The following is a 14,820-nucleotide window of genomic DNA, read 5'->3' as shown; positions in this document are numbered from 1 at the left end:
GTGCAAATTTTATTTATTTATTTTTAATTTTTTTTCTTTTTTTTTTTTTTTTTAACTGCGTTGCATGTTCGTTGCTGCGCTAGGGCTTTCTGTAGTTGCCGCAAGTGGGGCTGCTCTTCCTTGCGGTGCGCAGGCTTCTCACCGGGTGGCTTCTCTTTGTTGTGGAGCACGGGCTCTAGGTGCTCAGGCTCTGTAGTTGTAGCACGTGGGCTCAGTAGCTGTGGCTTGCAGGCTCTAGAGCGCAGGCTCAGTAGTTGTGGCGCACGGGCCCAGTTGCTCCGCGGCACGTGGGATCTTACCGGACCAGGGCTCGAACCCGTGTCCCCTGCGTTGGCAGGCGGATGCTTAACCACTGCGCCACCAGGGAAGTCTGCACATATTATTTATAGTTTTTAAAAGAATGATAAAGTGAGAATTTATTGTAACCACCACTGGCTATGTCTTTTACATTCATTATGAACAAATGCCATGATACAACTGGTAAAAAATGGTAACTGTCCAGAGGATGGGAACTGATGGTCTCACTTTACTGGTAGATTCTCGAGTACTGTGTCTAGTTCTTAGAGCCAGTTTGAGGCTTGGAAACCATGAGAAATGAAGAATAGTTAGAGCAGCTGGAGACGTTTAACCCGTGTCCCCTGCGTTGGCAGGCGGATGCTTAACCACTGCGCCACCAGGGAAGTCTGCACATTTTATTTACAACTTTCTTGTTTTACAACAACCACCAAGTTTTTTAAAAATATGAGGCGTAGATATAATATGTTTGATGTGGTATGGAGCTAGACTTTGAGAAGTAAGGGATTTTAAAGGGCCTCAGAGAAATGGAAGGAGCCCCAAAGAGACAAAGAATGGAGACAGTTAAGAGAGAGAAAAGAGGGTCCTGGGGGGAAAGGAGACGCCTGCTGAGCGGCTGCTGTGTGCCAAGCGCTGTTGCAGGAGATGAAGATCCAAAAGTAAAAGTCAAGGTTCTGCAAAGGGTCACAGTCTGGTAAGAAATCAGATTAGTTCAGTGAAACATAAGTGTTAAGTGTTATTAAGGAGGCGTGCGCACTGGGGGTCTAGGTGTGGCGAGAGCTCCCATGGGGACGGGGACTAGGAAGGCTTCTCTGAGGAGGTGACACTTGATCTAAGGGGAGGCAGAGAAGGAAAAGTGTGTGGGGGGGAGAAAGATGAAGAAATATCAAGAGACGAGGCAAAGGAAAAAAGGAAAAGAGGAAGGACTCGATGCGATCGGCGCTCCGGCCATCCGGCCTCGACTGCTAGGGCCTGAACGCGGTCACCGCCCCCTCCCCTCCCCTCCCTTCCTCGCGCCTCTGCCGCCCGCCAGGCCTGCGCGAGCTCTGAAGCTGCAGGCTCGCCAGAGACGCCATGTACCGGCTCCTGTCAGCCGTGACAAACCGGGCCGTGACCCACGGGAGCTGCGCCTGGGGCTGCGGACGGCGTGCAGCTCACCAGCGCGCCGGGCTGCCGCCGCTCGGCCCTGGCTGGGTCGGAGGCCTCGGGCTGGGTCTCGGGCTGGCGCTTGGGGTGAAGCTGGCCGGCGGGCTGAGGGGTGCGTCCCCCACGCCGCCCACCGCGGCCCCAGACCCTGAGACGCCGCCTCAGGCCGAGCCGCTGCCGCTGCAGGAGCAGCCCCTCGCCCAGTGGTCTCCGCAGACCCCGACGCCGCCGCACTCCAGGCGCTTTGCTAGAGCCATCGACCGCAGCCGCGACCTCCTGCACAGAATCAAGGTGCGGCGACGGGGGGCGTAGGCGGCCGGGAACCCGGCGCCCCACCCCCGGCGTCACCCCGGCGTGAGGCCGTTTGGTGGTCATCTCTCGGGGTGAGCGGACGCCACCCCGGGCGGCTGGATGCCCGCGGTCGGCTTCCCAGAAAGACTTCCCGTGTCCCGACCTCCCGGCCACGGTCAGATGCTCTCGGGGGGTTGCCCAAGTCGGGGCGGAGGTCACGGCCCGCCTCGGGGACCGCCCCTTCCCCTTACTGCTCCCAGCGGGCACTCCCCTCACGGTTAACTCCCGGCCGGCCGAGCCGAGGTGGGCGGGGCCCCGAGCCGAGGTGGGCGGGGCCCCGAACCGAGGTGGGCGGGGCCCCGAACCGAGGTGGGCGGGGCCCGGGCCGAGGGAAGCCCCACCAGAGGAAGGCGCTGGCGGACGTGCGAGGGATTTCGGCCTGCTTTGAACCGTTCTCTCCCCTTGGCTCTTAGGATGAGGTGGGCGCACCGGGCATTGTGGTTGGAGTCTCTGTAGATGGAAAAGAAGTCTGGTCAGAAGGTTTGATTTATTGGCTTGTTTTGTGCCAGTCGGTGAATGAAATCTTGATGTGTTACTGTTTGGCGTGAATCCCATGAAGTGCTGTTCAGTTTTCATAAAACTATACATACTGTAGAGAAAACTAACAAACTAAAGAATTGGACTTTATATAAACAGCAGGGTTTAAAGTGTGACTCTGATGAGTAAACTGAAGTCTTAAAGATGGTTTGTTGTATTGTTCTCAAAGTGGTGTATAGAACGGTCTGTTAACTGCACATTTGTAGATAACCCTTATGACTAGATAAAACGTCAGAATTTAATGTTTTTCTTTTTTAGTTCAGTCAACAATTTACTGAGTCCCCCATTCTGTAAAATGCACTGTACTAAGAACAAGGGATATACATGACTCCTTGTCCTTAATGAGCTTACAATCTACTTTATTAGTTTTTTTTGTTTTTTTTTTTTGTTTTTACTATGCAGAGGTGTCAGCTTTTTTTTCAAACAAAAAGCAAGCAGCTTTGGAAGAGAGACTTCTAAGCATTTTATCATACTTTTATCAAAGCATTTTATAATTTGATTTATTTTTTCATTGCACACAAATTGGTCCAACTCATCACAGCAGGTTTTTAGGAACTCAATTTTTAGGAAATGTTGTTTCAGACATCGTTTAGAGGAAGTAGTACCTTTTAGAAGTTGATAGGAGCAGTAAGGTTTTGAATTTAAAGAGAAATGATTCTTCCTTCAAGTTTAAGTGTACCCCGATCAACATTTATGACGGATATTGTAATCCAGAATTATATAAAAGTCAGCTCTATAGGTGAGGGCTTTGTTTTTATGCAGATATTTTCAGCATAATTTACATTTACAGGTGAAAATAATTATTGTATGCCTTTTCGTTCTTTTCAGATCTCAGTTCTTTGTATGTCTCAGATTTCCACATCTTTATCCTGTAGAAGATGAAACCAAACTTAAAATATTTTCTAGAAAGAGCTTTAAATTAGTGGTACACTGTTTTTCTTCTGACTTGCAGCTGAATTAAATTAATGATTAACTAGATTGGGTTTGCAGGGCATCTTTTCACATTTGTTTTTATTGGTTATTTTAAGGAATTCAGTAGAAAGTCACTCAAAAATCAAGAATAAATGTAATCTGAAGAACAATGATATTTTCTTTAAAGAATGTAGAGTAACTTATTTAAAATATGGAATAACCAAATTGTTTAGATAAGCTAAGAAACATTAGTAACTGAATCAGAAAATTACTGTTGTGTACCGTGTACAATTTCAGTTTAGTTATAAGGATAAATTGTTAGGCTTACTGTTGTCAGTATTGCTAAGACTCATCCCTTATATGTTGAGTTTTAATTAACTTATACAAGTGAAATATCTTTTCCTTTAGATAAACACATAGAATGTTTTAAGGTAGTATTATTACAGTTTTTGAAGACTCCTTTGACCATGAAGCCTATTAATAGTGACTTTTTGCTTTTTTTCCCAAAGGTTTAGGTTATGCTGATGTTGAGAACCGTGTACCATGCAAGCCAGAGACAGTTATGAGAATTGCTAGTATCAGCAAAAGCCTCACCATGGTTGCTATTGCCAAATTGTGGGAAGCAGGGAAACTGGATCTTGATATTCCAGTACAACATTATGTTCCTGAATTCCCAGAAAAAGAATATGAAGGTGAAAAGGTAATAAATCTCACAGTTCATTTTTCTACTGACATTTAAGTGGTTTAAAAGCTTTCATAGGATTCTTTGGTTTGTTTTTAATGTTAATGGATTAAAGTTTTGTTTTATCCAGATAATAACCAAGTGGGTATTTTTCTGAAATTTGAGGCTAAAGGTGTGTACATGACACATTATTCTAGTAGCAGTTTAAAATGGAAAATATTGCTGAAACATTATTCCAGGGCTACTAACTTTTTATTATGCAGTTTAATATTGTAGTTGAATTTTCATGTTTTTACAATTAGGTTTCTGTCACAACAAGATTATTGATTTCCCACTTAAGTGGAATTCGTCATTATGAAAAGGACATGAAAAAGGTGAAAGAAGAGAAAGCTTATAAAGCCTTGAAGATGATGAAAGGGACGATGGAATCTGACCAAGAAAAAGAGTTAAAAGTAAAAGGAGGCAAAAGTAATGAAAAGAATGACCTTGCTAAAGCTAAGATAGAGCAAGATAATGAAGCCAAAGGCCGAAATTCAAAACCTTGCAAGAAAAAGAATGATTTTGAACAAGGCGAATTATATTTGAAAGAAAAATTTGAAAATTCAATTGAATCCCTAAGATTATTTAAAAATGACCCTTTGTTCTTTAAACCTGGTGAGTGTTAATTTCTTCTTTTTACAAAGTCATCATTACTGAAGTATTAATTTTCAGAAAATGCAAAATGATACCATCCTGAGTGCATTCAGTGTGGTTGATGATTATGGCATGGGTTTTGTTGTCAGATGTTTGCTTTTTTGCCTGTAGTTCTTAACAGAGCCTAGCATCCAGGCAGCTAGTTGTTTGATTTAGCTTCATCGGAGGCTACCTAGACATTTAGAGGATTCTCAGTATCAAGATATTCATGGAAAAAATTAAATATTGGAAAAATTATCCAAATAAAATCTAAACCGAAGTTGGCATGATAAAGTGTTGCTAATATTTTAGTATTTCATTAGTATTTAACTTAGTATTTAAATTGTTCAACTTCTTTTGTGCTTTCATTTCTTAAATTAATATGCATCAACTAAATTTTATTTCCCAAAAAGCTGATCTATAAAAATAACTTTTTAATATTTTTTGATATGATGCCTACTGAAACCACTTTATCTTTAAATTTATTGCAGGCTTATGTACTTGTATTCCATTTTCATTTTAAAACTTGTTTGTGGGAATTCCCTGGTGGTCCAGTGGTTAGGGCTCCCGTGCTTCCATGGCAGGGGGCACGGGGTTCGTCCCTGGTTGGGGAACTAAGATCCCACAGGCCACTCGGCGCAGCCAAAAAAGACAAAAAAACAAACAAAAAAACTGATAAGTATATGGATCATCATTTTATTCTTGTGTTAGAGACATGGAATAAGCAGGGCCATTGCAAAGTTGACTAAATTTGTTAATTTATCATCCATGATCTTTACCTAAATGCTAAAGTAAAATATTCCAGTTTTAAAGATATGCCAATTTTCAGTGGGAAAATATTTTACATGTTTTTAAATAATAATGAAGCATTTTCTTTTTTTTCCCCCTTAAAATGATGTCTCAAGGTAGTCAGTTTTTGTATTCAACTTTTGGCTATACCCTATTGGCAGCCATAGTAGAAAGAGCTTCAGGATATAAATATTTGGACTATATGCAGAAAATATTCCATGACTTGGATATGCTGACAACTGTGCAGGAAGAAAATGAGCCAGTGATTTACAATAGAGCAAGGTAAATGAATACCTTCTGGTGTGTCTGGTGTTCATCTTTACACTGTTATCAATTTAAAGTCACATTTTGCTTGTCTCCATTCCAGAATCAACTTGCCACATTTTGGGACCTTTTCTACATGTCTGTTTTTCCACCTATAATGTAAGGAAAATAAAATATATTTTATTTTTCAAATACACATATATTTGAAGTACCCCAAGATCCTTAGGTGAAAGATAGCAATAATAATTTAAGCACATGAATAATTAAACTAAAATTGCACCCATCACGGGCATCTATAATTTGCTCTTCCATCATCCCTTTTTTTATGTTTTCGTTCATGCTTTATTTACCTTTTTTTAATTTTTTTTTAAATTTTGAAATTGTCTCATACTTGTAGAAAAGTTACACAAAGTAGTACAAAGAATTTTCATATACGCTTCAACCAGATTCCCCACATGTTAATCATTTTACCACATTGCTTTATCTGTCAGTCTCTATGTTATTTTTTTCTCAGCCGTTTGGAAATCAGTTGCAGACATGGTGCCCCGTATACTTAAATGGTAACCATAAATACTTGAGTGTGTATTTTCTAAAGATAAGAACATCCAGGAAATTAATATCAACACAAGGTTCATATCAAGTCTACAGACATTATTCAAATTTTGCCAGTTGTCCCAATAATGTCCTTTATAACAAAAGGAAAAAAAAACTTGTTTTTCTGGTGCAGAGTCTAATATAAGCACACACATTGCATTTAGTCATCAAGTCTCTCAGAAGTCACATGAGTTCAATTTGTTCCATTACTGGTGATGGTAATTTTAATCACTTTGTTGAGGTGGTATATACCAGGTTTCTCCACTGTAAAAGTTTGAAAATCATTTTATTGAAATATATCAAACTAAAATTTTATCATAATTTTTACAAGTAATTTGTAAAAGAGGCATTGGAAGAGAATTTGGGGACTAAAGACTAACATGAGTTTTACTGTTATGGTGTTTTCTTTTTCATTTTACTCTTATTATTATTTGGTTTGTTAGAAAGGTAACAGCACATTTAAGTAACTGTGTTTAAATCAGCTGTTACTTTTACTTTTTACGGTTCCATTAGGGAACATGCTTTACAAATGGCTAAATGGTACTTGACTAGATGAAATGGTAGATTTTGTAGCTTCATCCTCCTATCCCCATACTAGTTTTGTTCAATTTTCTGTTGTATTTCGTTAAGTTACCATTTTTAAATTACCAGCTTATTCAAAAGGATCAAATATGCATTGCAAATCCGCCTGAAAGAAGTTTTTTTGAACCTAAAAGAAATTAGGTTAGCAGCAAGCAATGAATTTTAATTTTTAAATGGCCTGTAGTTTTTTTATTTTGGGTGGTTTTTTAAAAATATTTATTTATTTGGTTGAGCTGGGTCTTAGTTGTGGCAGGCAGGCTCCTTAGTTGCAGCTTACGGGCTCCTTACTTGTGGCTCACAGGCTCCTTAGTGTGGAATGCGAACTCTTAGTTGCATCGTGCATGTGGGATCTAGTTCCCTGACCAGGGATCGAACCCAAGCCCCCTGCATTGGCAGCATTGGAGTCTTAACCACTGCTCCACCAGGGAAGTCCCTGTAGTTTTTTTCTTTTTTATTCTCTATTTTTTTTTTAATTGAAGTGTAGTTGATTTACAGTGTTGTGCTAATTTCTGCTGTATAGCAAAGAGACTCAGTTATACACATATATACATTCCTTTTTTATATTCTTTTCCATTATGTTTTATCCCAGGAGATTATGAGTACAGTCCCCTGTGCTATACAGTAGGACCTTGTTGTTTATCCATTCTAAATGTAATAGTTTGCATCAACTAACCCCAAACTCCCAGTCCATCCTTCTCCCTTCCTCACCACCCTTGGCAACCACAAGTCTGTTCTCTATGTCTGTGAGTCTGTTTCTGTTTTGTAGATAGGTTCATTTGTGCCATATTTTAGATTCCACATATAAGTGATATCATATGGTATTTTTCTCTTTCTGACTTAACTTAGTATGATAATCTCTAGTTGCATCCATGTTGCTGCAAATGGCATTATTTCATTCTTTTTTTATGGCTGAGTAGTATTTCATTGTATATATGTACCACATCTTCTTTATTCATCTGTTGATGGACATTTAGATTGTTTCCGTATCTTGGCTATTGTGAATAGTGCTGCTATGAACATAGGGGTGCTTGTATCTTTTTGAATTACAGTTTTATCCAGGTATATGCCCAGGAGTGGGATTGCTGGGTCATATGCTAACTCTTATTTTTAGTTTTTTGAGGAACCTCCATACTGTTTTCCATAGTCGCTGCACCAACTTACATTCCCAAGCAACAGTGTAGGAGGGTTCCCTATTCTCCACACCCTCTCCAGCATTTGTTATTTGTAGACTTTGTAATGATGGAAATGGCCTGTAGTTTTCAACCACTTCAGACAGTGTTTATTATTTTTAGGTCCAACATTATATTCTACTGGAAAGCATAAGAAAAAGTGACAAATACCTGAAGTTGTCAGTTGAATCTAGAAAAGATTCTCTAATAAAGATGGCATAGACGCATGACCTTATTTTGATTCAAATCTAGGCATTTGATAACAGATGCCTACACTTACATATAAGGGAGAATCATTGAGCCTCTTTTCTCAGCTGAAAATTAAGGCTCCATGAATGTGCAGACTGCAAGGCAGCTATCATTTACTGTTTTCTTAATGAGTGATTAATTTATGATGCACAGAAATCAAAATATGGCATATGATTGAGTTAATTTCATTTTATCTCCCATTCTTTGAAAAAGGCAGTGGGTTTCTGTTTCTATTGTTAAAGGTTGCTGTCAACTCTGGGTTTTTTCTTTAGGTTTTAGTTGTGCCCAGTGGTGCTAAAGGGGTAAGTGATTCATTTCAGGTAGATTAAATAGGCTGCAGAAATAAAATAGGACACTAAAAGAAGAAGGAAATATGTTAGCAAGGAAAATGTTCTGTCTATTTGCTTTGTTTTTATTTTACTTGATACAGTATCTGTTTGGGTCTCTAAAGTTCAACTCTGATTCTATTTTTATTTTTGTAGTAATTATTTCAAAAGAGCTTATTAATTATTTCACCAGCTTTGGGGAGAAGTTCAGGGAGTAAAAGAAATCTTCTCAAAGATGTGTGTTTAAAAAAAAAAAACCTTAAAGTAAAATTTAGTAAATGCATATGTTTCCGTTCATTTGTTTTATGGTACCATTGTACAAGAAATAAAATTTCCAGCAAAAGTTTGCAGCTTTGTTATCTAGTCTACTGACCCCTTGGTATAATCATAAATTAAATATGTTTACATTATCTTGACCTAGACTTCTTAGAGTTACTATATCCCAAGAGTAAATATTTATCATCTTTATCATTTCTCTGTATGTATGTGTGTGTGTTTAAAATAGTGCCTCCCAGTGCCTATCACCTGTTTAAGGTATTCCCCCAGAATCCCACTCCAAAATACTACTTACATTTCTTCGGCCAGAATTTTAGCAACAGGGCACATTCAGCTGTAAGGAATGCAGAGAAATTAGTTTTTAGCTGGGTGCACTCTTGTCCTGAATAAAACTGGGGTTTCTTAAATGGAAGACTGGGAACATTGATTCTGTATATGTAAATAGATACTGATTCTGTATTTCAAGTATAGTCTGTATAGGCAAGTAAACTAAATAACTCTTTAAGCAAACACCATAGGGGAATGGAGTGAATGTTCTTGCCACTGAAAGACACTCAGTTTGTTGATGGGGGAATCCTTAGTCAATGCATTAGCTTATTATTAGACTCTGTTCATATTTTCTCTGTGTTTGGCACAATACTTGCAACAAAAATCTCTTTCATAGTTGGATAGGACCAAAATCAAATAAAATGAATGTTTTCTGAAGGGTTTGCTGTATTTTGACAGTATAGATATGGTCTTACCTTTTCTTATTATCTTAATTATTATTTATTATCTTTATTTTCTAGAGTATCTTCTAAAATTAAGCATCGTTCCTTATGAAGCTGTTTTCTATGCTTTAGCTGATGGACTCTAGTAGTAGGTTCAGTCCATGTTAATGCTAAATGTTAGAGTGGGATTGGGTGTTTATAATATGTATTTTAAATTCTGTGGTTCTTTAAACTTCTCATAGCAATAAAATACAAAGTGATGCATAATTGTTTGTAAAGGCATTTAAGAAGCTTTTAAAAATTTATTTTGAAATTATGAGTTTGTAGATGTATATTTCTGTGATAATATAATCTTGTGTAGAAACTAGGGATTCTTAAATAAGTGGGGAGAGGCTGTTTGTCATCTGGCATCATTCTATCAATTATTCAGTTACAAAGATGTCCCAGTAACTTAAGAACTTGTGTCTATAATTCCATTCTTTTTAGTGCAGAAATTCCTTAAGAATTTGAAATAATAAAGTTATCATTCAGCTGAACAGATTTATTTTCATGAAAAGTCATTAATTTGTCCTCTGTGAAGAGGAATCAAAAGATTAAAGGCTGAATTTACCTTTTTAAAGTTTAGAATTCTAGATTAAAGTCTAAAATTCTCCATAAATTTATATTTTAAAAGAGGAGTGACTGAGTCATCCTAATTTCCAACCTTGATGTAGGTGCTTTGAAATGCTTTATTAAAAGTTGCACAAAGCTGATTATTAACCAAAATAGATTGGTAGTTCTCTCCTACTTCAAAAACTTGGAGTTCACTTTAATAAATATATTTCTCAGTGAGAAAACATTTTTGTTATTCTGTTATGTGACTTCTTTGAGATTTGGTTGGCGGGAAATAAAAGTGTAATCAGAGTTGGGGCAGAAAGTAATGGGAACCTAAAATACAGGAGTGGCCATAGGAATGGAAGGAGGGAGAATGGTCAGACAGAAAGCTGAGGTTGAATGAGGATTTATCATTATTGGTTATGAGAGATTTGAGGGCAAGAGAGGCAAGAAAGGTTTTAATGGAGAGGAGAAATATACGAAGGTTCAGAAGAGAGTAGTTTTGGACATGTTCATTTTGAGAACTGAGGAGACCACGTATCAAATCATTGGTTCTCAGGAGAGCATATTAAGATCCTCTGTAGACTTTTTTCTCTTTTAACCTTCAGAGCACATACCTGTGGTCACTCCTGCTTCACCCAATATTATGACTTGGACTTTTGGGGGACATATAAGAATCTTGACAGAAGAAAGAGAAGTCCTTTTTCAAATTATATATGCCCACTGTCCCTTCAAAGTTACGAATTTTGAAGGGAGGGATGAGGCCCAATGCTGATTCTGATAAACAACATTGAGAAAAAAAGAAATCTGAGAATTATTAATGCTAGTAGAAAATCCGATGGTAAATTTGGAACAGAGTTTGTGGTACAGCTGCAGTTTTGTAGTTATCTCTGTAGAAGAGAAGACCTCGGACACTGGAACTACTGGTGATTGGAGGGATACGGGGAATCATAGGATTGAGAGTGAGAAGAGAAAACACAGAGCAAAGTGGCCTGTGGGGAGTGTCAGCGGAGTGCTGGGTCACAGTGCTACAGGGGGAGTTAGGATGAGGACCATAAAAAGAGAATTAGAAGATCTTGATACCCCGCAAGAGAGCTGATTAGTAGAGATGGGGGAACAGAAGCCAGATTTTACGGAATTGAATGAATGGAGAGGGTGAGTGCATGGAAACGGCAGGTGCGGACTGTCTCATGTAGTTTGGCAATAAATGAGAGTGAAAGGACTGGTAGCTGGAAGCTGTAACAGGGGTAAAACAAAAAAGAAAAGGTTTTTTTTTCCCTTAGGATATAGAAAACTAGAGCATTTTGTGAACTAAGGTGAAGGAGTCAAAATTCCTAGCATGGCGCAGAAAGTCCTTTGTGAGCTGTGCCCTGTCCCATATCTACTCCTCCGGCATCACCTTTTAAAGCTCTCTGCTTCAGTCAAACTGAACTATTTTGCTCCCCAGCAAAGTGAAGAACCATTTCAACAAGGCTAGCTCTCACTAGTGCTCAGGATTCCTCACATCCATCTTGCTAGTCATCCCACCACCTGTTACTCAAAGTGATATTGGAATCACGTGGGAGCTTGTTAGAACTGCAGAATTTGGGGCCCTCCCCAGATGTACTGAAGCAGAATCTGCATTGTAACAAAATCTCCAGGTGATTCATACAGTGCTCTGAAATTTAAGAACTGTCCCACAAGATTATTGGACAGTTAGCCCTTTGAGAGCAGCCACGGGTGTATGGTTTTTCTTTTCTCTCCAGTTCCTTGCAAGGGGTCTCCATTAAATACTAGCCAACAAATGATGCTTTCATGTGTTCAACATATTTACCAAGTACTTAGTGGATGGCCAGTACTGTTCTAGGTAGGGGAAGCATCAATGAACCAGGTAGATAAGATTCCTGCCTTTATGAAACTTACATTCTATGGGAAGAGACAGACAAATATGTAAACTAAGAATCTCAGATATGAGAAGAAAATAGAACAGGGTGATGGGATATAGAGGGAGAGGATGTTAGTGGGGAGATCTATTTAAAATATATTGGTTTTAGGCCATGTTAGTTGAGTTGAAACACGAATAATAAGGAAAGCTAGTGTGCCTTATTGCAAATACAGAAAGAAGTCTGGCATGAAAAAAGTAAGGCAAGATGTTGTACGTGATGAGGTCAAATAGGTAAGCAAGGGCTAGATTATACTGAACAATGAGTATCAGTGCCTTTAGAACCACTGCCCCTTAATTTAACAAATATGTAATAACACCTCCTTTAATATCTGAATTCAAAGAGATCATATAACCTACACTCAATACTCTCTAAAATATAAAGAAGAAGTAAAAGGAATATTTTTAATTTATAATAATATCTCAATATGATAATGTTTACTCACAACAACACGAGAAGACATAATAAAGTCAACTGCAACTTAATACATAAAATTACTTTAAATGTGACAACAAAATGCAGACCAATACAGGTTTATTGCATTGGTGCTTCAACTCATGTCCTTGGTGGCTAACTCTGGCTGAAGTTTTGAGCAAAATAGAGTGTGATCTTCAGTTTTCATAGTGGTTACATTCAAGAAAAATACATTGTAGAGTACAAAGTACTTCGTATTTACATATAAAATGGAGAGGGTTCTAGGCTCAGCTAGTTATAAACAGATTCTTTACTTACATGGGTATCTCGTAGGATAGTTGATCTCACAGGATATAGGAGAATGCACCACTGTGTGGGACTTTCCCATACACCACAGGACATTAGGACCCTTGGGCCCCTATCCACTAAATGTCAGTAAGAGCCCTCTAATAATTGTGACAACTAAAAAAATGCCTCTTAAAAACAATAGGAAAAATTTTAAAGATTGGATGATGATGTAAATGCATTTTAAGATAAAGATGGGAGTTTCTAGCTCACTTTGGATGGCCTCAATCTTCTCAGTAAAATGACTGGGCCTGAGATAGGGTAGAGGACTGAGGGTGGAAGAGATTGGGAATACCTATTATGAAGAGTATACCAAGGAGTACCCAGGAAAAGAATAAAAGGATTTGAGAACAGCAGTGAAGACCCTTAGCAAGAGTATGAATTTATACCAGTCAGCTTTGTTATATGAATTCCTGGAGCCTTTCTTGATAGATAAGGGGTACCTAGATTTATTTAGGATTGATGGACTGGTGTAGTGTTAGTTCAAAAGAGTGCTAACGAGACCACAGCTGATATAGTTCAACCTAGAAGAGAAAATCAGGGGAAACCACTGGGAACTAAAAGACCTGGGAAAATTGGGACGACCCAATGGGGATGGATGAAGGTCCCATTGAGGGCAGAAAGCAGGTTCATTTGGAGAGCTGGAAGGGTTGGAAGTCATAGTCCTAGGAAGAAATGTCTGAGTTTGAGACCTTAGTGATAAAACAGTTTAAAGTGATGGTGAGATTCAGTTCTGACAGTGCTTTATGAATAATGAAGTTAGGATGAAGATGAAGGTCATTACGGGTGACACTGTCAGCAAACTGAAAACCTAAGAACACCATTTTTTAAAAATAAATTTATTTATTTTATTATTTATTTTTGGTTACATTGGGTCTTCATTGCTACACGCGGCTTTCTCTAGTTGTGGCGAGCAAGGGCTACTTGTCATTGTGGTGTGTGGGCTTCTCATTGCAGTGGCTTCTTGTTGCAGAGCACGGGCTCTAGGCATGCAAGCTTCAGTAGTTGTGGCACACAAGCTCAGTAGTTGTGGCTCACGGTCTCTAGAGCGCAGGCTCAGTAGTTGTGGCGCACCGGCTTAGTTGCCCCACGGCATGTGGGATCTTCCCAGACCAGGGCTCGAACCCGTGTCCCCTGCATTGGCAGGTGGATTCTTAACCACTGTGCCACCAGGGAAGCCCTAAAACACCATTTTATTATGAAACTTGAAGGAGGCTCATGAGCCAAGTGTCCTTTTTTTGTTTATTTTGTGATTTCATTTCATGTACCTAATGTTTATGGTACCATCTCCTCATATTAGAATGGAAACCCCATGAGGTTATTCTCTTTTGTTTACACTTTATCCCAACATCCAAACAGTGCCTGGCACATAGTGTTCCATCAATAACTGTTGAATGATTGAATGAATAACAGCTACCATTTATTAAGTACCTATCAGAAATATGCAAAGTGCTTTATACATTTATTTCTAACTCTGCAAAGTAGATGTTTTTGTCCCCATTTTACAAATTAGGATGGAAGCAGAGAGGTAACAGACTGCCTGGATTTTAATCCAACTCTGCCTCTTAAAAACTGTGGCTTTGGACAAGTTATTTATATTCTCTGTGCCTCAGTTTCCTCATCTGTAAAACAGGAATTATATTACCTATCTCCTAACATTGTTACAAGAATAAATTAGTTCATACTTATATAGTTCTTAGAAGAATGGCTGGAACATAGTAAGAACTGTATAAGTCAGGGGTCACCAACCCCAGGGCTACGGACCGTTACTGGTTTGTGGCCTATTAGAAACTGGGCCGCACAGCAGGAGGTGAGCGGCAGGCAAGCGAGCGAAGGTTCATCTGTATTTACAGCCGCTCCGTATCGCTCGCATTACTGCCTGAGCTCCGCCTCCTGTCAGATCAGCAGCGGCATTAGATTCTCATAGGAGCGCGAACCCTACTGTGAACTGCGCATGTGAGAGATCTAGGCTGCGCTCTCCTTATGAGAATC

General features: G+C 39.2%; 1 protein-coding gene across 5 annotated transcripts in view; it reads left to right on the top strand.

Annotated features, from left to right (window-relative positions):
* Positions 1-1,311: 1,311 nt before the first annotated feature.
* The window catches only part of LACTB (lactamase beta), a 33,866-nt gene continuing 20,357 nt past the window's right edge, over positions 1,312-14,820 (top strand). For 3 of the 5 annotated variants that reach the window (XR_011377241.1, XR_011377242.1, XM_030878917.3), the window contains exons 1-5: positions 1,312-1,731; positions 2,205-2,271; positions 3,750-3,940; positions 4,225-4,576; positions 5,500-5,665. Coding sequence is in view for 2 of the 5 variants with exons in the window: in XM_030878917.3 (XP_030734777.1) it covers positions 1,369-1,731; positions 2,205-2,271; positions 3,750-3,940; positions 4,225-4,576; positions 5,500-5,665 (1,139 nt within the window). In the remaining 3 variants the exon portion in view is untranslated. The remainder of the gene's footprint in view (positions 1,732-2,204; positions 2,272-3,749; positions 3,941-4,224; positions 4,577-5,499; positions 5,666-14,820) is intronic. The other 2 variants (XR_009562977.2, XM_070044902.1) reach the window with 2 other exon arrangements.

This window comes from Globicephala melas, chromosome 2 (genome assembly GCF_963455315.2).
Source record: "Globicephala melas chromosome 2, mGloMel1.2, whole genome shotgun sequence".
NCBI lineage: Eukaryota > Metazoa > Chordata > Mammalia > Artiodactyla > Delphinidae > Globicephala > Globicephala melas.
This window is presented reverse-complemented; position numbering and strand designations above follow the sequence as displayed.